General features: G+C 41.4%; 1 protein-coding gene across 3 annotated transcripts in view; it reads right to left on the bottom strand.

Moving 5' to 3' along the window:
• LOC120449674 (echinoderm microtubule-associated protein-like CG42247) overlaps positions 1 to 25,117 on the bottom strand; it is a 40,028-nt gene extending 14,911 nt beyond the window's left edge. Inside the window, exon 1 of one of the 3 annotated variants that reach the window (XM_039632273.1) lies at positions 24,180 to 25,117. In XM_039632273.1, coding sequence (XP_039488207.1) covers positions 24,180 to 25,079 — 900 coding nt within the window. In that variant the 5' untranslated portion in view covers positions 25,080 to 25,117. Of the gene's footprint in view, positions 1 to 1,666; positions 2,072 to 12,675; positions 12,817 to 24,179 lie in introns of those variants that run through there. The other 2 variants (XM_039632275.2, XM_039632276.1) reach the window with 2 other exon arrangements.
• Positions 25,118 to 25,916: the final 799 nt, after the last annotated feature.

The following is a 25,916-nucleotide window of genomic DNA, read 5'->3' as shown; positions in this document are numbered from 1 at the left end:
TAAACTTTAAGGAAGTTGGAAGAGGCCACCAATTCAATACAAAGGGGCCAGCAAAATCTAAGCGCAACTTCAAAGCCCTTTCTACGTTTGACGTGCAGCCTCGCAGAAAATTCAGTGAATCCAAAGCCGGGACCCTTAAAAAGGGGGGGGGTTATTGGGGAGACGAGGATGTGGCGCCTTTTGGGGACGTGGCAGCATCTAAGTGGCAGCTTAAGATGCCGCATTTTACGCATATTTAAGCCGCAGTCCCACTCCGTTTACTTTCACCCACCCCGGGCAATCTTTATGATTATTATCGGTTGCTGGCGTTGGAGTAAGATTGGTTTTTGTTTTGGCGTAAACAAATAAAATAGTTTGCCCAACAAACTGGTAAACATATAAATACATATTGACATTTATGCCTGCTCGGGAACCCCAGAGATTCTCGCGCTCTGCTAATGCTAAATGGGTTTTAAAATTTACGGTCAATTTTATGTGTTTTGCCAGGCGTTCACGTAACATTTACTGTTTCACACCTTAGCAGGTTTTGTTTGGATTAGATTGGGATTTGGAAATGATGAAAAATGATTTGGAAAACGCCAGTGAGAGTGATGAATGAGGCTTTATATTAATACGTTTGCAATTTATGAGGTCGTAATAAATACATGTTGACTTGACTGCCAGCTACATATGTATATTTATTAAACTTGCGGAATTATGTATAAGTTTTGGCTTTTCCATCAAATTACAATACCTTTCTCATCTCAATTTTTTTTTTATTTTCATTTGCTCAAGTTATGTTTGCCATTTCATACAGAACTCCCTGGCACACACGCATTTCACTTAATCAGCAGTTTAGAGTAAGTTAGTGGCTAATGTAAATATCATCTACTCAACGTTGTGTGAACTTTTTGGGCATAGCATAAATTTGCGCTGACATGGCACATGCCACATGTCGTACACACAACTGTGCACCGCAAAAAAAAAATACAACAAAATGTTGCATAGCAAAGAGCATAAAAATATCAACAAACATGGATTTAAATGTCAATGTAATCAGCTTTCGATAGCCTTTTCATGATCAGGATAAACTAAAGAAGCTTATAATCCAACGAACAATACAGAAATGCAAATCGAAAGGCTTTTAAGCTGAGCTCTAATGGACTTCAGTTAAAACGAGATTTAATTGAATTAAAAGTTTTAATTATAATAATGGCCGTTCCAGGTTAATTATGACTATATCTGAACTTATTTAACGGAAGTAAATTTCAGTGGGTATTTATTCGTGAATATTCGTATCTCAGTGTCTGCAGTCAAGCGGCATGCCGAAGGCTAAGGGAAATATTTAAAATTGAGCATACATCAACGATGGGCAGCGGCCAGCACACGTAGACCATTAAAAAACACTTAGAAAAACAACAAAAGTCATTTAAACTTTTTGCCAACTTTTTCAGCCACCCAACCACTGTCCTGCTCCTCAATTTCTCTCTCGAAGGCAAAAAAAATGTGAAATGTGAAATTAAGAGATGTGTGCGTGTGTGTGTGTGTGTGTGGGGCACTGGGAGCCCGGAGATGTGTGATGTGCCGGACACCGGACTCTGTACTCTGTTCTCTGGACTACGGGACTACGGGACTACAGGACTACAGAGTCCGGTCTCTTTGTGTACATTGTGCGGACTGAACTGACCCAAGACTTCGTGGGGGATGTGAGCATCACAAAGGGCGAACTTTCCTCGCTATCCTCGTCGATGTACATTTAAGCGAAAGTTTCTTTCCCGTTCTCGTTTCCCGTTTTCCTATTCCCGTGTGCGCGTGGGTGTGCGTGTGTTTGTTGAGTGTTCGAGGCACTTTTAATTCAGTTGCAGTTTTATCCGCCGCACAGCATTAAGTCCGCGCAGTAACGTATAGTCGTAGAAAAAGCGGCGAGTGCAAAGTAAATGTAATTTTCTGCGCGCAAATGAGTTAATTGAAATCATTTACATTTAATTGCACTTTAAATTAGTTAATTCGCTAAGGTTGATTTATGCGGAGCTCTGCGGCGAAAGATGGAGATTCTATGGCTATAATTATTGGCTGCACCGTGTTCACATTTCGTTTTGGTTTCGTTGGCGTTCGCTGAGCAACTGAATGAAAGAATAAACTAAAAACTGAAAGGCGGCGGCAACGGTACGTATACGTTATACGTGGCGTATACGTGGCGTATACGTTACGCTGTCCTCAGTCGGCGGAGTGACCACGCACACAGCCATAAAACTTCTACTATATAGCGTGTACATAAAGAATATTCAAATTGGCAACTCAGCACCTGAGTTTCCACTTTTGGCGCATTCGGGCATGAAGTGTACTCAGCGTACTCAGCGTACTCGTCACACTCACTCACTCACTCACTCAGTCACTCACACATGCTCGTGCCCACCTGTGCTCATATTTCTTGTATAGTTGTATTTATTTATTGTTTGGCCAAATCAGGGCCGTCAATCTCGAAAACTTCGCGGCCATTAGCCGCCATCGCCCTTCTAAGCCTGCCCTCCCTTGCCACCCCAATTTTGCCACAGTGTATGTGTGCCGCTGCTACCGCCACTCGCCGCATGGGGGCGCTGCTGTTGTGAATCAACAAGGCGTCACTGAAATTGCGCGCCAAAAATCCCACGGAATGCACACACACACACACACAAATGCATCTGGCGTGGTATTTGTGTTTGCCAGCGAGTCCTGTTCCCGTCTGTGTACAGCTGATTTGTTTGCCTTAAGAGAAAAATTTGCTGCATGAGCTATTGGCCAACGCTTAGGCCGAGGGCCAATACACGAGTTATAGCCAGGCCCATATTGGATGTGCATCGATGGAGTAGGCATCCACACCTTGTCGAGCAGAGATGTGGCGGATTATCGCACTTGAGGAACTAGTTCGTGTGCAATTAAGTTTAACAGCCTACTTGTGCAGATTGTTGTCCTTATAGTCATTCACTTGTGAGTGCTATCTCATAACTAATTAATTTATTTTGCACACAGTTTTTTCCAAAGTTTTCTGTTTAATGCAACAAAACTAATTTTAAAATTTGATTTATTATAATGTATGGATAATAGCATCATAAAACTGGCTTCTGCAATGTCGTATTCATTTCTGGACTACTTGTCATCTGTTGCTAAAAGCATTTATAGAGTTCTTCTTGCAACAGGATCAATATTATAAATAATATATGTGTAAATATTGTTAGATATTTAAACGTGTAATTATATTGACTTCGGTAACTTAACTTTTCATTACACTATACTTTTTAAGAATAATAATAATATTTAATTTCATACTCATATTTTCATAAAACTTTAGTAGCCGACTTAGATAAAAAACTGTTATCTTGATACGTATCCCAAATTCGATCGAACAATATTCATGGGCGTATAAACCGAAACTAATCACCAGTAACCCCAAATTCTTCTCCAATTCGATCTGGTGATAGTTCAGAAAATCGGTCAACTTGGCTGGATAAATCACGAAATGAAGTATGCATGCCCACATCTACAAAAATATCCTTTGCGGAGTGTTTGTGTGCGTGCCAAAAGAGCCGTATAACTTTCACTGGCGAAGGAGTCTCAAAGGAAAGCGCTTTGGTAGAAGAGGCAGAAGTGGAGCGTGCTTGGGTTTTCCCCGCTTTTCCTCGCATTTGCTTTGTTTTCCACTGTTTTGTGTTCTTTTTCCTCTGCCTTTGCCCTCTGAGACGGCCACTTTCGCTCTTCGCCTCCGGCACTCACATTCACATTCACACTCGTATTCGCATTCGCATTCGCATTGGTGTTTGCTAGGATTTCTGTTTGTATTGGGTTTGGTGGTGCTATTGGCATTGGTGTTGGCCTGCTTTTGGATTTATGTTGATGTATAGTTTTGCGGCAGGTGCGGATTGGGGGGGTGGGTGGCGAAGAGGCAGGGGGTAAATTGAGGTCCGTTCTTGGGCAACTTGATGTGGTAGTTTAGCTTATTGCTTTTCACTTTGAAGTGGCTTATATGGATATTTATTACCATGTCGGTTGTATTTGAATTTCCCTAGCTAGCAAGAAGCACGCGCCAGCTCTCTGACACTCACACTTTCCTCTCTCTCTATTTTCTTATATGGCGCTCCGATTGCACCAGTATTTGCCTTTGATATGGTGGCCTACGGCTAATACTTCGTCTACGTCTACGCAGCCTTTTTCCATTTTTGCCTAACGTTTTCCTCTCTTCGTTTGGCTGGTGAATGAAAATGCATGAAATACATGGCTTTTCTTCAGGCCAGTTATTGCCCATTGCTTGGCTCAGTCGCTCGGTTTTCAGTTGGGAAATTATGAAAATAATTAGCATGCACCAGGAGAAAAAATCCTGGTTATTAGCTTGCATATTGCGATTGCGATTTCTGCCTGCGGTCAGATTCGTTGCCATATTTGTTTGCGGCCACGACAGCTGCACAAATGAATCGGACAAAAATGGGTTTGGGGTTTCTGATTTCGGGCTGCTCATTAATAATTTTATGCTCTTTTGTTTGCTTTGTGGGTGTTTGTCTGGCATTGTCACTTGGCCCGGCATTTAATGCGGTTGTTCAAACAAGTTTTGGCGAAAAACTCGGAAGCTCGGCTCGCAAAATGCTGAATATGCGACACCGCAATTATGTGTTGCCTACTTATGGGGATGGCCCACAGGGCGTATGGGTGTTGCCACGCTGTTGCTTGCAACAAAGTGTTTATGCGAAACCAAGTTCGTGAAAGCAGTAAGCAGTGTGCTATCGCTAACTTTGGAAATTTACTATAATTAAGATATTTAAACTATTCATTTAATTACAAATTGACTGGAAGCAATAACTTGAATTTTATTTACACTCTCTGTAATCCACTAACAATTAAATTTTGCTAATAATTTGCATGACTAGCATTATTTGAATACAATCTTAAATACATGGCTAGTTTTCACATTTTTATAGCAGCTTAAAATTCAAGCATTGCTAAATATATCAGTAGAGCATGTTTATTCTTCAGTTGCCATTTATATTTCAAAATTCATAGCATAAACTCAGTCTTTAATGCCAGCTCAGTTTACCTCTCATTTATCTTGAAGGTTAGCGTCAAGATTAATTTTGTTAGCTCGACCTTTTTGGCCATTTGTGCTTGTTGCCTTTCGTTTCTCGGAGCGTGTCGAAATAAATCGTCTTAGTTCTGTTGGCTTGCTTTGACTTTAATTGAATTAAATTGATTTTGCTCCACTTGCCAGCCGGCAGTCATCAATTGCCAGACGGCAGGTGAGAATGAGCTGCTCCTGTTGCCAACGCACTTGATATAAATAGAATTTTCTAAACCCCCCACCCCCACCCCTCGCACCGCAAATTTGACATGACAATCAACTCAACTTGGACACGTATTAGAGACGCTCACACACACACACTCAAAACGCAGACAGACACACTGCGATCCAATGTTTATGTTTTTCCAATCAATTGTGTCACAAACATGGCTATGAAAATAAATACAACCCAAGCCACCCACCCACAGGACATTCTGTTACTGTTGTGCTCCGAACGGATAAACACAGACACGCACACAGGGACTTAGATACTCGTACAGATACATTTGATGGCCATTCTCTGGCATAAAACAATAACAAAAGCGTGTTCAACGTGGACAATGAACCGAAAATGAAAATGAAAACTCGCCGAAATTGATAGATACATAGATACAAGTTCGGTTGATGGGATAGCGGGATAGTGGGATCGGTGGCATATGAAACTGCAATTTACAGCCATTGTGCGATGGTCATTCAGTGATTGTTTGGACAGTGGCACAAATGTGATTGACTGCGCACACAACTTTTAAGTGGAAACTCGATTGCTCACTCTATTTGACTTGTGGCCACAGTGGGAAAGTTTGTTCAAGTTTAACGACTGCCATATTTGCGGACGGTGCTATAGAGGTGAACATTTGCGGTGAAGTTTGATTCCCGTGAACAGTGGTGCAAGGTCAGCAAAACAACCTTTTCAACTTTTATGAGTTCTCAGTACAATCGGCAAAATAGAAAAAATTATTGCAGACATACGATTGCTAAGATTGCGTGGCATTACCTATATATAACTTTTATAATCTGAGGTTTTTAATTGTTTATATATTTTGATTAGGTTTATTAATTGGAAAAAAATCTCTTTTTTCTTATTTTCAGAACCCTTTAGCTTCTAATAATAAAACCTTTGGAAAATGGGTTTATTATATGATCATCAAAATTCCATCATTTAGAAAACATAATAAGCCACATACAACTAAAACTTGTCTAAAATTTGGTTAGTTATTTAAACTTAATTATTTATTTTCCATGTTTGCTTGGCTTCACTGTAGTTTGAAAGCGGTGGTATTACCACGCAAATGCGTAGCTGCCATTTTCATTGCCGTTCTGTTCAGTTTATGGAAATTCGAAATATTTTCATAAAAGCCACAAGAACGGCCAGAATAATTCACATTTTGGCCATGCGATGACATCGCATGCATTTTTTCCCAGCCCGAATTTTCCCGTAAGTACGCTTTCTGTGTTTGTTGGGAATTGCGAGTGGGTCCACACCACTGGGGGCCATGTTTTCAATTTCCATTGTTGCGGCCATGTCTGCATTGCACTAGGATCCACCAATATCTACACCTCAAACTCCGCCTGCATTTCGAGGCTCAAGTTGTTAATAAAAGTTTACCGATTTTTGGACGTCGCAAGAATGATTACTGCCACACTGCACACAATTTAAAGTTTTCCCCGGCGCTCATACATAAATCAGCGAAAGGAAAATCCTTCTCGACGTCTCCGTTCTCCGAGGAAACGCGCACGACAAAAAATACTGTCCGCGAAAGTTGGCCGATTCGATGCGATGCGTGCAAAGTTGTTTAGTGAGGAACTTGAACTGGACACGGCCGAAACTAAAGTTGGCCAAAAGTGAACTTGGCCAAAAACGCTAAACGCAAAATGGTACAAAGTGTGCCATGGCGGTGGTTTCGGGTTGGTCGACGGTAAAATTAATAAAAGTCGTAATAATACTCGCAATTTCCTTTTAGCGCCGCCCTGCCATCGCGCATTTTCCTTTGGCTTTGTTTCCTTTGCCTTTTGCATAATTTTTTCACCAAAGTAGATATATATGTACATGCCGACATACATACATATACTTGCCTTGGCTTTTCCCTCGCTCTGTGGAAATTCCACTGCTCTTTTTCCGATGCTGGACGTTGAGAAGTTTTTGATTTAAATAGTTTGGCCTGGCATTCTACTGCTTGCTTGGCTGGAATTTTTTAGCTGCCATCGACTCCTACAAGTCCTTATTATTTTTATTGTGTTTCCTCGTTCGGATTCCTCGGCTGCCACGGGCGGATTATTATTAGTAAACATTATGGACAAGGTTAGGTCATGGTGTATATACGTTTATATAGGTTTTCCGTCTCATTCCCATTCTTCTCCAGCGGAAGTTGGCCAGCCGGGGCTGACTTATCGTCGCCATTTTCAGCGACGAGTGAGTATTCGTGCATAAATAATTTGTTAGGCATTTATTATTTGTTTTAGGTGTAAATATTTCAAGCTCACAAGTGAAGCGGCCCGAGCCTGAGCAAAAGAGGTCGAGGTTTATAGCTTAATTATTCCCATGCATGAAACGAGCCTCCTGCTTAAAGCCCCCATCCGTTTTCAAGAAGGAAGAAATTTCTTCCCGCCATTGTTCGGTAACCCCTTTTGTACGTTCCCGGGCTTTTTTTTTATATTTTTATTTGCTCCCAGCACACACGCATATAATACATAATTTTTTATGATTTATAAAATGTTTGCTTGTGCGTCTGCAAAGAGGAAGGGGAGTGGTATAATTTTAATTATTTCCTACATGTGCGCGGTTTATTAATGGCCACGTCAGCTCAGCTCGGCTAAGACTTCTTTTTGGTTTGGTTTTGTTTGGCTTGTCCCTAACCTCTCGCTTTTTAATGGAGGTCAACTTTAGTTGGACAAAAAAATGCATAAAGATTTATTGCATTTGACAAGTTTTTGTTAATGATTATGGCACGTGCTTTGGTAGCCGTTTTTGCCAAGGTTTGGCGACCCCTTTTTCGCCCTTAGTTTACAATCCCCTTGGCGGAAGGCAATAACCTTTCAAGGATGTAGTTTGTGTGCTTACACAGCACCAAATATATGAATTACTATAAATTTGTATACTACAAGTATATCAACCATGTGACATTTGTTTGCGATATCTAAAAATAAAAGTTATATATTGACAATAAATTCAATTTGGCTTGAGTATGCAACATTAGTATTACCAAGTGCAACAAAAAAAAGTAATCAAACTCTTACCAAACAAACTAAGAAGCTTTTAACATGTTAAAACTAGTTTCATGATTTTAAATTGAAATTTAGAATTATAAAAAGTTATTATTATTAAATTGATTCCACTGTTACTTTTTCAGCAAGTACAAGAAGAAGGGAGTGCCTTTTCTTATGCTATCAGATAAATATTCAATATCCTGAGACATGTGTGTCCTTCGCCTCCGAAGTCACGCACTGTCAATAAATTAATATAAATGTCACTTGCCAGACTGCAACCCATAAATTTTTCAATCATCTGGACAACGCAGCGGTTTTTCCACCTCCGACCACGCCCACTTAATGCGGCTTTCGGGGGCGGAGGGGGAGTCGAAGGGGGTGTATCCCGGTGGAAATACCTTTGCACAGGAGCACAAAACTGATTTGAATTTAATTACTTGCTTGGCATATTTTGTTATTTTTCCGCAGACCGTTAAACGTTATGCAAATTGCTTCGACTTACAATACAAGAAAATGTTTCTTTTCTGTTGCCACTCGCTGACAAATTGTTGATGAACGCTGAATATATATTTTCTATTGTGGTGTTGCCAAGTGGGCGGGAATGAGTGGGCGGTGTGGGTGTGGGCTGGGTGGCTTAGAAGAGGTGTGTATACGGTATGGTATGGTATGGTATCCGTAATTGCATTTGCGTGCCGGAGAGCGGGAGACGTTAATGAGCGCTACCGAAACGCGCTGGAATGTCAGCCTTAGTAAATCATCATGCCAAAAGCAACGGCCAGCCTTGACGTTTTCCCATAGTGAAGGTGATGGGTGGGCTTTTGGGCTAGTGGGTGCTTGGTCCTTGGTGCTTGGTGTTTGGTGGGTGGATAAGTGGGCGGATTGGACATGGTCACAGATATGGTGAGGCTGTGTGGGTGGGTGGGGTTGGCTTATTTCAATGCAGGGTGTGGTCCTCCCACACCCACATGCATATCAGATGTGTCCTTAGCATAGCCAGTGACATTTTCTGCTCCATTATTTTCATCATGTCTGACAGACGACATTTCAACATGCAACTAGCAACTAACGGGGGCAGCTAACACATACCGCCTTTCCATCTCGCATTTCCCATTTTACACGACTCACCCGTACAGTAACACGTATGGTAAGTGTAACTCGAACTGCGAAGAGTGCACAGCGAGAATTTCTGGGGCGAAATAAACACATGCACTGCAATGCAATTGTCAATAATGAAAATTTCATCCTAAGTATTGGGAACTGTGAAAGCTAGAAGGTTGAGAAGGTAGTCATTTTCTATGGTTAGTTCAACAGAAATATCATCACTTCTCTCTCACACTCCATATAGCTTAGTAAGAAGAATTTTTAGAATTTTTCGCAGTGCAACGCATCTGGAAAGTGCTGCCAAGTTGGCTCGCCACACCACTCCCACTTCTGCTCAAGTCGGCCATTTCGTCCTGTCTGCTTTAGACACCAATATATTATGCCATTGTCATGGTGTGCGTGCGCGTGTATCTGTCTGCGGTGCGTGTGTATGTGTGAGTGGCAGTTCCCTGTTGCATCTGCCCTCCACGAGTGTGCAGTGCCAGATACCCTCACTAGTGCCTATTGGTACTCTCCACCCACCCACCAGATTTCACAACTCTCAGGGGTCCTTCGTCCTTCCGACTTCTTCTTACGCACTCAGCCCATCTCATTCGTTTAGGTCGAGTCAGCATTTTGCATTGCAAATATTTATACCCTACTTAGTTTGAGTTTTATGTGCCAGCCCAAAGAGTTTGCCCTGACTGCACGGGTTTGGAATCAGGAACTGGACTGAGTGTGAAGTGCAGACAGTCATGTTAGATTAGCATGAACGGGTGCAACCGCATCTACAAATTAGAGCTGTAGAAATCGGGCATTCAAAGTGCAATTTTTGAAAAACCTTCACAGAAGTCCTCTAATTAAACAAGTGCGTTGAATTGGCTTACTTTTTACATATATATGATTTATATAAAAATGGCTTACTAATAAATCAAAACTAACAAGTTCAAAATACTTATATTCAATATTTATTCTATTTTTGTATAGATATAATTATTGCTTGAATAACTTAATAATTACATTTTACTCAACTGCTCTTCATAACCTTAAACCAATAATTCCTAAAAAATTACTATCTAAAAATACATAAATTGTTATGCACTTTTAAACTCCTTTTAAGCAATCTTTAAATTTTACGTTTAGCACTTTCACTCAACAGCAATCATTACTGTTCAAGGACCGTTTGTCCTTGTGCATTTTTGGTGCTTCGCTTGGTTTGGAGTGCCATTTTTGCAACACCACATGCCATGCAATTAATTTGGAGCAATTGCATGGCATCGAAAATAATATACAGAGATGGAATATGGTAAATGCCATCTAGACATATTTTGCATGCAAATTTGACACTTTTTGCCTCATTATTAGACGCCATAATAATAATTTTGTGCCGGGCAAAATGCCAGCAGCATATTTCATTTAATGCCAGCGTGTGTTTGAGTTAATAAGGAAATATCCTTTTACACATGTGACCCTAATAATTTCCCCGAGTTCTTAGGTTCTGAGAGCGGCCTGCATTACTAATAATAATGCCATTGTATGCATGCGTATCTGTGTGTGTGTGTGTCCGTGTGTGTGTGTCTGATGTTGCGGTGGTATTGGTGGGGTATTTTGTGCTGTGTTGTGATTTATTGCATTCGTGTGCCAGATTTTACAAATGTAATGCGCCACACTATGGCACCGATCCTTTGCTGCTCCGCTCCACCCGCCGCCATCATGCATATGCAAAGTTTCGAATATTTTGCCTTGGAATTGTGTCACAGTGTGCGTAGCTGTGTATCTGTGTGGCATACGAGGGCGTATGAGTGTGTGTGTGTGTGTGTGTGTGTGGAGAGTTCTCGCATAAATATTCCGTACGGAGTCATATTTCTTTCTTTCGTTTTGTATGCGCTCCACTCCTTCAAAGTGGCGTGGACATACGTGTCGGAATTATTTGACTTCCGCCTTCCCCGTTCCGTATCCGCTTCCGTTTCGCCTCTATTCGCCTCTTTTCGGCTTCAGTTTCATTGTCAGCTTTCGGCTTGGGCATAAGATGAATATGAAATTTTTATTAGCTGTGCAAAAGTTGTAAATGCAAATTTGTTAACCGAACCGTACAGAGGTCTCCTGTTGCTCACGGGAATGGATCACCTGGCGCATGATGTAAGCGGAACTTGTCAATTCACAGAGCATAAAAATGCGGATTTCTTGAATTCATTTATATGCCACAGAGTCATTTGTGCAATCTTTAAACTAAAATGCTGTCAGTCGATGGCAAGTGCACACAGAATCTGTGAATCTGTGAAACTGTGAACTGTGATGGCCTTCTCTTCATCTCTTCAGATATTACGTATACGCATTCAACCACACGCACACACGTGCAATCGAAATGGGAAAAGGAAACTATCTGTGGCAATGCGCATAACTATGCATAATTGTTGTAAAATGTCTAAGCTCGAAAATCTGATAAATTATAACTAAAAACTTTTTGAGTGCGCCAGCAAAATTTTAAGCAATTCCAGCCACGCCCAGCTGGGCAACAAAGGCAAACGGGGCCCGCTCCATTCGAAGTGTAACTGAATCCCGGCAGCTCGGCAAAGCCGAAAGTTGAAACATATTCAATTTATGACTTTAGATGAAAATTCCCCCAGCATTTAAATCACTTATGCACTTAATCAGTGCACTTAAAATGCAAGAGAAGTGCCACAGCAGAGACACCATGACAGAAGCTATGCCAAGAAATTTGCAATCGTTTCGCAGGCACTTGTTAACAGCGTTTTGTGGCCAGCCCTTAAATTCCATGGACCCAAGGCGACTGCAAGCCGAAATATACTTTTGATGTATTCATAAATTGACACATAAAAATTGTTTATAATTATAAGAAATAATATAGTATGCGCGGTTAAGGGAAAATTAGCTTTCAGGATAACCACTAAGAAATAATTACAATTTTTATCTAGAAAAGCGATGAAAGAATTGTGTGGAGTTATTGAATAAAATACTTTTGATTAAGCAGTATATAAGCACTAACAAAATATAAAGAAATTCTTTGTGCAATAAATAATATGTAGCACGCATGATTTATCAATTGAGTATCCAAAAAGGATCAAAAATCAATATAAAAGATACTTTCATTGTACTTTCATTGTCTCAGCTTCATAGTTTCTCTACTTTGCTGATTGGTGTACTGGCTGCATTGCGTGTACGCCATTCGGTTTTAGATTGCTTTTGGGGCAGCCAAGAGAAAATGTTGACACTTTTGATTACGCAGTATAATAGCATGCCCACTCCCAAAGATTGCCCCTCGATCAACAATCGATATGCGAGGCAAGTGATTCGAAGTGTATATTTACATGTGAGGTCTGCAGGAATGCATTCACAGCCGACTCCTTGGCCCAGAAATCACGTAGAGTCGCCTTCTCCGGCGGCTCCCTCTGCGGATAAGCGGTCATCTCCGTTGTGGTCGATTCGGCGTACATCGATGTTGATTGCGATTACACTTACAATGCCAATTACACCAACACGCACACGCATACAAAGGCAGGCGCCGTGTACGCACACACTCTCACTCGAACTACTTAGCCTAGTTTTGGACAGTGTTTCTTTTTTTTTTTTTGGCTATACCGCCACACGCCTTGACTCGGATTTGGAAACAAATGAATTTAGAGCACGTGACAATTTGCGCCTTGATTTATGCGCCAAGGTTTTCTCGCCGCTTATTTATGCTATATTTATTTTCGGCCGCAATTTGAATAATACGTCCGTATAAAAAAGCATTTATCACAGTTGATATAATTAATGTCACTTGCACAACAAATGTTAAATATGAATTTGCACAACTGCGTCAGCCGCCGAGTCAAGGAAATATTTTCGGAAATTAAATCGCTGGCTGAACGACTTCGAGCGCGTGGGCAGAGTCCTTTGAAAAGAGGTCCTTCGGCCGCAGAGTTTTCCATGTAACCGCATTAGTCGCTGCTAGACACCAAACTGTGCCTACAGTCGTGCTGAAAAGTTTGGTCAGGCGCGTTTTCCAAAACCGCAGGCCACAGCAAACAATATGACGCAAAATATTGCACCGCATACATAAACATAAGCCGAGGGGGTCGGAAAGTCCAGGGAAAGGGACGGAAAATCGGACGGGGGGTGGGGTGGTGGAGGGTAAGGTACGGAAAGTGGCAAGGAGATGGCTGACGTAGACGAAGAAGCAGCAGCGTCTTGTCACACTGCGCCTGTATGTGTGACATGGTCTAATGGCATTTCCAAATAGCTTAGCGCAAAAACTTCATACGACCGTCACTCACTCACACAGGCGCTTTCCACAAAGACTCACTTACACTCTCTCAACTTGTCAGGCCATCAACAACGACAACAGCAACAACAACAACACCACCACCAGGAACACCAACAAACAGTTACAACAACAACAACCAGAACACCAACAACAGGGCCACAACAATGGCGACGTTTCAATTGCATTTCCGTTTGTACCAGTTTTCATTTCAAAACTCATAAGTTTCAGACGACATCAACGACGAGGACGTGACCAGCGGGCTCGTCCTCTTCGCCGAGCTACTTCTTCTTCTTACACTGGGAGAAATATTCCATGAATTTTCAAGGAATTTATTTATCGGGCTTATGCTTGTCTAACTTTTCAACGGGTATTCCAAACTACATATTCTTATGTTACACCTTATGAAAAGCACGTTATAGTTCAACATACTGCCTTCAAGAAACAATACTCCTAGACAAAGAAAAATTGTAACCCATTTTGTATTTCGATAAAAAATACTTTATAAAATAAAATTCAAAAATTGATTTCACTGCATCGAAGGGAACACACTGTGGTTGGCACCGCGGTACAACTGTTTGCAAATTCTAAAAAGTTTTCAATATGTTTGACGACGTGTGCCACACACAATGGGTGGAAAACGCTTTTTGCTTATTTAAGCGAAGGTGGAAAATAGTGCAGTTCACTCTCAGGTAAACGGGAAAGTTTTCATTCGGAAATAATGGATGGATAAGAACAACGATTATGCAAAACCCCGCACTATGCTTGTTTTTATATGATAGTATAATAATTTACATAGAGCTATTTCATTAAAAACTTGGAGCATTACACTTTAAATTTAGTTTGAAATGTTGAGTTTTATCTAACTGTTGTTATTCTGTTTAATCGCCATTGGGATCAAAAAGTAAAAAGCTTTTAAATAAGTGGGTTAAATTAAATTTGAAAGCACTGCAGATACTACTATATGATTTAATGCTTGTAATTTTAATAAATCACATGCTCTAAATTAAGTTTTTAAAAAACATTGAATTTGTTGTTCTATAAATAAAAAGCTAATGGAAAAGAGAATAATTATGACAAAACAAAAAATGAACGTATTGCCTTTGCTTCAAAATAATCTTGATAACCTTTAATATAATCAAAGCAGTTAATAAACTCATAATTGCTTATTATTACAATAAAGTCTCTTCTTATTTATGATATGTTTATCATTTTAAAGAAGCATCGTTTTTGAGCCAGTTTTTGACTACCCCAAAAAGTACGCTATAAAAAGTTGCCGAGTAATAGTGATTTGGTCTGCTTTTTATCGGTTAGTTCCCTTGTGCAGCGGCCAGTTTTCTCAAGTGAAAGTTGTTGTCTGAGGGAAAAACAACGGAAGTTTGCCCCACAACCCGCAACCCCGTTCCCACTAGCCTGGTACTTCCACTTTACCACTTGAGCCGCTTGACAACTTTCACCATTAGCGGAACACAACGGACAGACAACACCAGTACACACACTCACTCGCAATATGGCACACACAAGTCGATTTCGTAGTCAGCGCCATCAATTCGACTTGAAGACATTCTCCAGCCGCTTTTCCAGCTTTTCCAGCACCACCCCCCACCACCCACAAAAAGCCCCATTCTGGAGGCCTGTGTTTTATTGCTCTGTGCGCTTTGAGGGCGACAGGAATGTTTGTCGAGTGCTTTACAGCACCACGGTCCGGTGGATTGAGTTGTTTTGCATAGTTTAAAGTCGAGTGACGTCAGTCGCAGAATTATGAAAATATTATATCCAGTGGACTGCATTCGTAAGCCCAAGAAAATTCTAAAAGATGTGGGTGTACGAGTGTAAATAATTTATTTATTCCGCCGCCTTTCGGTAAGAAACCGTTCAGAAGTCGTCTAAACCCTGTTGTCATTTATTACAGTTGCTGCCAGTTGGCCACTTGCTTTTTTGGCAACTGCCGCGTCCGTGTTGCCAAACGTAGAGCGAATAAACAAATAGCCAAATAACCGAAAAAAAAATCCCAACAAATTCTAATTACTGTCATTTGGCTCTGGTCTAAGTTTTTCTCTGAGTTTGCGGCTTGGGTCTTGGCAACTTGTGCTTTGGACCAGCATAAATTGGCTTCCGAGCAGCCAAAAACTTCTGCGACTCGCTCCTCCTTTGATTAAGTTAATATATTTTAATTTTGTTTTATGGACACGGGAAGTAGTAAAAACAAGTGAAATTATTACAGCTCATTGAAAACAAAACAACAGTCGTTTACCATTTATGGACCCGTTAAAGTGGATTACACTTGCGGCCGTTTCAATAAGGGTAAAATGAGGAAAAGAGCGAGTATCTCCGATGATTTAAATATCCAATTCTAATGCCCCCCTTGTAAATGGGTAGGAAAATGAGTTCAACCCTTTTTATGTAGCTCACTCGATAAACTTTTATAGTTTCTCCTCCGTTACTGACACTCCGAATCCTTACAGTTTCAACAGTTTAAACTGTCCACGGCTATTTATTCAACACGCCGTCTCCTTGTTGTTGCTGGCGTTGCAATTAAAAACGCTGATATATGTTCTTTTTACAATTCAATAAATTTACGCAATGCTTTACTGTTGCCAGTCAACCCGGCGAACCTTTCTCCATTCCCCCTGGCTTTTAATGCAATATTTGTGTTCGCCTGTGCGCGCTTTTTGTATACAATTTATTTTGACTCTGTGGCGCGGCGAAACGATTCAGAATCTTGCAAACCAATGACAGTTTAATTAATTGCCGCACTGTAATGCGTTTTAAATTGTCATGTTTATACGGAAAAATGCAGCCCTGGCCGCTGTATTGGTCCTCTGTAGCATGTCCTTTCTGCTTGTGGGCGAGTGGCAGGACAAGAGCTCACGGCATGTCCTTTTATTGCCAGTGTGTGGGTGGCTTAATGCCTGATTGTGGGACAATGCGGGAGATGGCCAGTAATAAAGCTATGGCATCATATTTTCAGTGTGTGTAGAAACAATCTGTATGTGCATGCATATGAGCTATATGGAAAGTAATGAGTTAAATCTGCCTATTCAAAATAAGCTCATAAAAATACGTATTTGTTTGATATTATTTTGGTGGTCAGTACAATTGCACGAAATAGTTGAAATGCTCCGAATGAAATCAAACATAATATTTAACCCAATAAAAATGGTTAGGAATACCAAACGAATATTTTACTTTTATTTTATTTGAGAAATTTCCTTCTTTTTTTGAATAGTCACAGCAGTCACATTTAATAACTCAATGACGAAATTAACCCATTGTAGGCCGTTTATGAGCATGGATATTTGCGGGCAGCAGGATGGCCGGCTGGTAATATTGTTTTTCATTTGTGTTTCATTGTTTTCAATAATTGTTATTATTGTCCGGAGCTGTTTTTCGATTTCAACACCTACATATTTTCATATGAACTCGCACATGCGGTCGCAGCCGACCCGCCCACCATTCTCCATCCAAATTGCTAGTGCAATTGCAATGGCCGCAAACTACAACAATGAGCCATTTAAATGTCAACCACAATGAGGATCGGGTAAACATATATGTATATTTATATGAATATTCACATATTTATGCACCGCACTCATGCAAATGTGTGCGTTAAGCCACGGCATGCAACTGCTCTGATTTGATAAGACGCTTAAGTGCTTCGGTTGGACTAATTTATTAAAGTGCTTTATTAATGCCCTTACGAAATCCCAGCCCCAATTGCGTCGTGGCATCTGGATGCTCCTAATTGTAAGTCCTGCCCGAAGGAAAACTACAGGAGGCATAACAACAATGGCGGTCTGGGTCACATTTTCCAAGCCAATGCGCATGCAACACGGCGAATACGTAATATTAATAGGCGTCTTCGTAAGCAAAATCTCTTGGCTCCACGCCCATGTTTCTATGTTGGTTGTTGCTACTGGTGCTGCTGTTGCTGTAGCTGTAGCTTTTGCCATAATTGCAAAACGCCTTAAGGCTATAGACGCGTTCGAGCCCGTACATATGTCCATACATATGTAAACACATAATTATGACTTCAGAGGGTTGACCAAGCACTCTTAAGGAATAAGCGTTGTCGAATAATACGTTTTGATGCTGATCATCGTTTGCAATAAGTCGGTGAGATAGATAGTCGTATCAAAGACCAATATGTTGCATATAGTAACAAAGGACGATTGTTATAAGAAAATAAATGTTCCCCAACAAAAGGCACTACTACTAAACTAAGCATGTAATAGGAAAATAAAAATCACTTTTAAGTAAAACCTAAAATCAATAAAATTCAAATCTAAACAATAATTGTTTAGGCAAAAATATACTTTATAAATCTTTAAGCTAAATAACTAATATGATATTTAGTTTTGTATTGTATATTATTATTAATATTATATATACATATATTTAAAGAGAAAGAAGTTTCTTAGAAATAGGTCAATTGCAAAAACTTCCCTCTGCCACATACCATAGACAACATTTCCGCCTGCTGCACCTTCATTATGTGCGACCAAATTAAGCACATATGCGTAATATATGTGAATATATGTTCTCAATCGAGCACGCATATTGTTCAACAATTTTGCAACTCAATTCGAACTTGACTTCAATTAGATGCGAAGGCGTGACACAAATTGTTTGTTATTGTTCCCCCAGCCTGGAAGCCATTTAATTAACGTAATGTAATTTTTCAATAATCGAATCTATCCGCAGAGCGAAGCAATTATTTCGGGCCTTTTCATACGACCTGATTGGCAAACAAATTTAAATGAAAAAGTGCAAGAGGACAAAAAAATGGCACTGAACAACAAATTAAGAATGCGATGAAAGGCGGCAATTAAACGGTAAAAATCCGGTGGTCGGGATGGCATTTTCCCTGGAAACTCCCCACCATCGCCACCAACGCCACTCCAGAATCCAGAATCTCGATGTGAATCCCCTGAATATCCCGATGCTGCAGCAGCAGTTACGTGTGCCAACTGTCAATGCAATCAGTAGCCGTAATGCTGCACCGGCGGACAACTCAAAAATGTAAATCAAGCATGGCTCTGATGACGTAGTCAGAAAATCATTAAAATGAGCCCACAATGGCACCAGTAGATCCTGCCGAGAAGAGTCAGCAGCGGTCAACAATGCTGGACAGCAGCAGAAAACAACGAAAAATGGCCCGTCTGTGTTTATATTTGTGTCGAGCAATTAAAAAATCATTGCAGCAGCAGCAAACAAGCTGCAAAAGTTACGGAGCACTGCGAGTTTCGAACTCTGGAGTGATCAGGAATTATTTATACAAATTAAAGGTAAATTGGTTTATATTAATAATTTATAAATATACTGCGAAATTCCGTATAGCTCTGCATATATTTTATGAATAATTATAATGAATACCCAAGCTTAAGTCATTTCAGCTGTATACTTCTTTACAAATTAATCTATAATTAAATCAGAGATTTTTGGCTGTTCACTTTTTTTGAAGTATAAATTTCGGACTGTTCAAAATAATTATAAGTTCATTATTTTCCAAATTAATATTCCCCTGCTCACCACTCGCGTAGTGGGTATTGAGTATGAAATCCTCTTGTAATTGTGAAGCAGACGCGTTGTGCACACACAAACGCGCATTACTCATACGCCCAGTTGGTTGGCTTGCACCTTTTGTTAAATTTGCGAAATGGATGAAGGGATGGGGTAAAGGGTTGAGAGGGGCAAAAGGCAGCTCTGGAGGCAACTGAGATTTTGTCGTGGCGCTGTAAGTGAAAAGGATCACGACCACGCAAATGCGCAATTTATGTCGTCAGGTGCAGTCAACGGACACAGTTGTCCCGGCCCCTCATCGCCATTTAAGCCCCTTCACCTCGTCCTCGGCGACCACCCACCACCAACAGTTCTACCCCCAACCCCACCTGTTAGCCATAGTCAACTATCTGAGCCCACGCCATCGCCATCGCCAACGCCATCGCTCGCCAGCTGGTTCATCCACATTTCACATCCCTGGCGCGTGCAACACGTAAATGGCAGCGAAATTTATCAAACGCTTTATAGCCCAAAGGCAAGTTCCGAAGTTTTTGGCTTTCTGCGGTGTGGAAAAGCGATGAGGGCGGAAAACCTGGGAAATATTGCCGACGAGACGGTGGTTTGTGGGGTTTAATCTTGTTCACATGTCACTGCAGCTTGTTTGGTCATAAGTTGGCCGCCTTGGCTGGGCGAAAAAAAATAAAAAAATAATTGACGTGAAATCTGGTCGCTCTCCATTTGCCCTTTGACCGCTTCCACTGCCGATTACCACCCACTGCCAACTGCCCACTACTGCCCACTTTATATGCAGTTAATTACAATGGCGCTGACCTTGCGTGCTGCATGCCCCGCATTTTGGCTTTTGTTCTCTTGGCATGCCGCTCACGTTTGTGCCAAAAATCTTAATTTCTTTGCGGCTCTGCGTGTCCATTTTTCTTGGCCAACCAGTTTTTGGGGTGCAGCAGGAAAAGCAAAGCAAAGCGAAGCAAACGAAAGTCCTGGCCATCATTCATAATTGGCGTGCTGCACCTTTAAGGCGTATTTATGGCACAGTGGCATTATCGGTCAGCAGAATTCGGGGCTGGTTGCTAAATTGCACGATATATATCTAATTTCACTGCTAAATTGGCCAGCAAGGAAAATTCAAATGGAATTTCATATTGGGGTCACAGGAAGTTTCTAAATGACATTGCAACCACTTTTAAAGGTGTGGTTGCAGAAGAACAAAATAAATTAAATAAAAATACAAAATGCAGGCTGTTATTAAATCATTTTTTCGCTTTTAAGAAACCCAACTTTTTGTAATATTTTTATGGCACGATATTTTTATACACGATATACTGAGAAGTACCAAAAGTTGGTCAGCTTTTAGGTGGACATTTTAATGGCGGTCAAACCCGATTGTTTTAATATCATGTGGTAAATGGTATAATAGTAAAAATTGTATACATATTTATAGCAATAATAAAACTGTACATTAAATAAATGACATCCACAACTTTAAGTGAAATATGCTGGTGCAGCTTAGGGCTAAAATAACAGCCAAAAATACAGCTTACAAAAGGGTTCTGTTTTGTATTTTACATTCCTTTGGTATTATTAAATTTTGAGATTATACTCCTTCCGGCTAACGAAGAAGATGTAAACCATAAACAAATTAAGAATATGGAAATGAAAAATTGTTAAGGCGACAGCAACTTGAATTCCTTTTCAGAGAAAGCTAACAAATTCCATTAATGCTCGTTAATCCCTTCCCCATTATTTTCCCTTGGCTCTCCTTCACACAACGAAAGACGACGTTTCCTTTTCATTGTCTGAAAATTCCTCTGTCTCAACCCACTGTTCTGTTTTGCCTGCGACCTTCGCTGGATGGTTAGAAATTTAAATTTTGATTACAAGCTGTGTGCACAGCCCACCCACCAACAATTATTTGGCGGGGCGAGCTTTTGACAAGGTTAATGCAATTTGCTGCACCCAAAATCATTCAAATTTCGCGGATCGGCGTGAGTGTCGTCACGCATGCCCGGTTGAATAAATTATCATAAATGATTTTGTAAACAGTTTTCGTTCGCTCGGCTCGGCCGCAAAATGAATTTATATTATTAGCCTGGGCAAACTGCACTTTGCGCCTGGTCTGGCCCGATTCCTTGGCCCCACCCTGCCGTTCGGCGTAGTACTTTGCATACATTTTTAATTTCCCTAAGTGAAACCGCCACAAGTTTTCAAATTGGCCTTTTTCGCGTACGAGCGCCCGAAGTGCCGGCTGATTTTCTATGCATTTTCCCATCTGATGAGTATATATGTGCCCGCTGCACCATTGTTCTTTGTGGCCTTTTGTGCCACGGCGTGGAGCTGTAGCTGGAGCCCACGACCCCACGACCCCAACACCCTACACTACGGAGCCCCTTTGGTTGCCGAAGAGAGCGCCGCTGGCTCATCATAAGTTTTGATTTCAGGCGGTGCAGCGAATGGAGCGAAGCCCCATACTTGAAGAAAACTTGGGCACTTTCTTGACTCCATTGGGGCGCAGGTTTTTGAACCCTTTAGGCTTAACCAAATGTTTGATAACAGAGTCCTGACTCAAATCGAAATTAGCATCTAGTTCAGATATATTTATAATCTCCAAAGGATTTTCAGATATTTTATTTTAGTAATGCTTATCTGAACTTGAACTAATTTATTACAAACTTACTTAAGCCTTTAGTACATGAAGTCCAAAATAAACCTATGATTTAGACGCATTGTGTTCGGCAAATCGGTTATCTTATTTGCCAAACGCATTATTAAAATTTCAAAATAGATATAAAGAAATTGGTTGAAATTCCACTTTTACCACTATACGATTGTTAACCACAGCTACGTCAAGTTATAAATATTCTCAATAGTCAATTTTTAAAAATAAATTGAACAAAACTGCGAATTGCGGTTAATGTTGGCCTTGATTTTGATGGACCTTATTTTTTGGCGAAAACCGCAAGCTCTCAGTTTAATCATTTTTTGTCGCGGCTTTATTCCAAAGTTTTTTAGAGTTGCAAGTATCAGTGCTTTAAGTACGAACTCTCATGTCATATGTAGGTGCATTCTTATGTATAGTGTTAAATAAATAGGTATCAAAATGCAATATCTTAAGCTCAGAAGTTTAATTCTTAAGAGATGAAGCATTATATCTCAGTGGCAATGTTAATACTATATCAATAAAGGTGTAATTTTTGGGATTACTTCCTCAAAGGCTCAGAAAAAGTTGAAAATCTAGTTGAAAAGATTTCTCCACTCCTAATGTTTTCTATAAAAACAAAAAATCCAAACATCTGTATACGTGTTATGTCACTCTTGACCGAGATATACATATCTTCTCGTTGAAGTATTTTCGCAAGTGCACTCCATGCTGCGCTTTTGTTTGCTGGCCGCGGGGCAGGCACAATTGCCTTTGCCGTGGCGAGTTGCAGCTGAAGTTGAGGCAGGAGTAGCAGCAGTCGGTACTTGGTGTCCCGTAGTGGAGCCCGGAGGAGCAACCTGATCCTGGGGGATGAATGGTGAGAGGGTTCTTGGGGCATACTGGCGAAATGGAATGGCTGCCTCTTTTGCTTTGTCTTGAGCTCTGGCACATCCTGACTTTGGCTCACGCTTCGACTGCATTAGACGCATAGTCGGGGAGGACTTTTGACTTGCTCGTTATCGATTATGGCTTGCCGCAGCCTCTCCAGCCACCAACCACACCCACTAACCCACCCAACTCGCAGTGCCACTCCCACTGCGCCCTATCATCATCAGCCACCCACAACGTTTGTCAAACGGAAGGTGGAAACTTTTTCAATAGTTGTTCCGGAACATGTTGGATGTGCGGACGCTTGATTGCTGCACCCGCATGATGTCTGCGATTTGTGTGGATTTCTTTTTTGGCCAACTGCCTCGGCCAGATGTAAAAAGAGAAGACTTTAAAGCCAACTGTTTGGAGAGTATCTGATTGAAATTTATGCGAAAGTCAACCATCCAAATGGGTTGCATCAAAAAAAAAAACAGCCTTGTGTGACGAAATTTTTCGTTTTACAATGTGGCTTGATCCCATTGTTTTTTTTTACTATTAAAACTTGCGTTGATAGCGCATTAAAAGTTGAAAAACTTTTTTTTTCCATTTTTGAACTGCAAAGTTAATTTGTGTAATGGATTTGTATAACTAATGAAAAAAAAGATTATACTTGATTAAATTAGTTACATTTATATTTGAATTTTCAGAGTAGTTCAAAAACAATGTCCTAAAAATGACAAAATCATTTTCTCTTACGAAAAATTTATGCCTTAAGATATGATTGTATACTTTTGGATAAAAAGCTATGGTTACCCTTAATTCGAGTCCCTCAACCACTTTCAGAATATTGAGGGAACTTATCGATAGACTGCCAGCTGACCCTTTTGCCCCAAAGAGTTGATGTCCTTATCCCTTTTCGCCAAGCCGAGTTACTCTTAAGAAAGACTGTTCTCTTAGCCCTCTCGACTATCAAGTTAGCCCACTCTCGGTCGACCATTAAGGCTAAGACCTAATTCCCGACTTGCCCTCGTCGCAGGCCAAAAGGCGTGCTAATTGTTGGCATTGTTTCTAGGGCTAGACTCCCACAACAGCGAGAGTGAGTGAATGTGAATGTGTTTGTGAATGTGAATGAGAGCGAGAGAAAACGAAAGTGCTTGCATGCAAAAATGCGACCCCACCCACCAACCACCACCCACCATTCACCCATTTCCCCGCAAGGACCCGCTTTTCCGAAGAAGAGGGAGCAAAACAAAGAAGCCGAAAGGAAAGCGACGCCTTTGATTTTTAGGCCAAGTGACCAAGTTTTCTCACTCCCAACGCGCTGACCGCAAAAAAAAGGCCAAAACCTCGTATATAGTTTTATGTATGTTATGCACACTCACACACACAACCGGCACACTCACTAAAATTATACCAAAATATTCAAATTTATATTGATTTTGCGCCTGCCGTGAAAACTCTCACTTAAACTTCAAAATAATGGAAAACTTTGCCAAGCTGAATGCAAAAATGCATGCGATTGCGAATAATCTGGTACTCACCTTGAAGGCCTTGAACGAGGATACGACATAGAAGGCTCCATCCTCCAGTTCATCGAGGTGATACTTTCGATCTCCGTCCATCGAGAACACATACCGAGCACCGCGTGGCAAGTCCATCTTGGGCGAGATCTTATCGAGCAGATTGTCCAGCGAGGTGACATCGCGCCCAGGACGATAGCGCAGCTCCACGCCCGGAAAGAAGGGATCTCCATTCCGGTAGAACACCACACGGCGTGCCTTCCAGTAGGATAGGTTATTATAGCGCGATGCCGCTGCACTGGAAATTTCTGGACGGGATTTGGATCGCACCAGCGGCACCACCGGCGGCTGCTCCGAGTTCTCGCTCATGTTGTCCAGATACCCGGGACTGATGGCGCGACTCTGCCGCCCACTGGTTGCACCAGTGGTTGCACCGTTCCTTTGCTGCCAATAATCCGGCACCTGGCGATCTCCACCAGCCACCTGCTCGCTGGCTGCTAAGTCCTCCTCATCGTTATCGTACCGGCTGGCGTTCTGAATCCGGAAGCTGGAGGACACCGGACGCTTGGGACTCTTCGCAGGACTGCTGCGGTTGCTATCGTTGTTGCCGTTGATGTTGCTGCCGTGCTTGTTAATGTTGTTGCTGCTGCTGCTAAGAATGCCGTTCCCGTTCCCGTTCCCGTTCCCGTTCCCGTTGCTGTTCCCGTTGCCGTTGTGCAGATTATCATCCAAATGGGGCTGCGTCGGTGGCGGCGAAACGTTTCCCTCGAGCGGTGCGTTCGGACTAATTTGTGGCATTGTTTGGCCGCCCAGAACGGAGTCGTTACTGCCAGCCGCCTCTCCACCGCCATCGACCTCATCCTCGCCGGTCTGGGCCTGACTCAAGCTGGCCATATAGTCGTCGTTCTCTTCGTTGGACATCGTTCTGATATTGGTGTTGCTGTTGGTGTTGGTGCTGTTGCTTGTCCTGCTCCCCAAGCAGTCACGTCAGCTTTCTCTTAAGGAATTGGCTCAACTTGCGTGCTCGGTTTGTTGTGGTCAAACGGAATCGCTAAGGGCAGCGTCGCGTCGACGCAAAGCAAAACTTGGAGCCCCTAAAAGGGGAGCCACTTCTTGGAGCTTTTCCTCGAGCACGCAGTCGCTGGTTGCCCAGCAAAGAACCACGTTGCTGGCCTGGCTGAAATGGAAAATATTGTATTAGAAATTAGCATTTAACAAAGCTCTTTCAAATTATGGTTCAATCAAAGCCATCAAATTGCTTGAAATTTATTAACACAATTAAATAAAATCTTAGCAGTTTTATAAGTTAAACGTAACTTGAATTGAGCAATCTGTTAGTTGTAATATTCGTAATTCGAAATTGTTCCTCATTTTCGTAATTTACATCCGCCATGAACAACAATGCCAATAGTCGTTATACCTCCCAGTTCTCTAATAGCCTTTAACATGCCAATAGATTGTAATTATCGAATATCTTCAGTGAGTTAGTTTCCCGTCGAATGTCTTCATTCATAATCCGCAAAACACAGCATACATATGTCCTGGTCCTTGTTCCACACAAGCACTGCACTTAGAAATATCAACTGTTAACCATATCCTTACCCCCTGCGTAATCGATATGCCACGAACTCTCGATGCAATGTGTCCAATGCTCCCATTGCCCAGAGCTCTCCAGAGCTGCCTGCCCCTCGACTGCCCCACTTCACAGGACTCCAAAGGATTCAATGGGCTGTCCGGCGAGCACTTGCCACTGCCTTT

Source organism: Drosophila santomea, chromosome 3L (assembly GCF_016746245.2).
Source record: "Drosophila santomea strain STO CAGO 1482 chromosome 3L, Prin_Dsan_1.1, whole genome shotgun sequence".
In the NCBI taxonomy this organism is placed as follows: domain Eukaryota; kingdom Metazoa; phylum Arthropoda; class Insecta; order Diptera; family Drosophilidae; genus Drosophila; species Drosophila santomea.
This window is presented reverse-complemented; position numbering and strand designations above follow the sequence as displayed.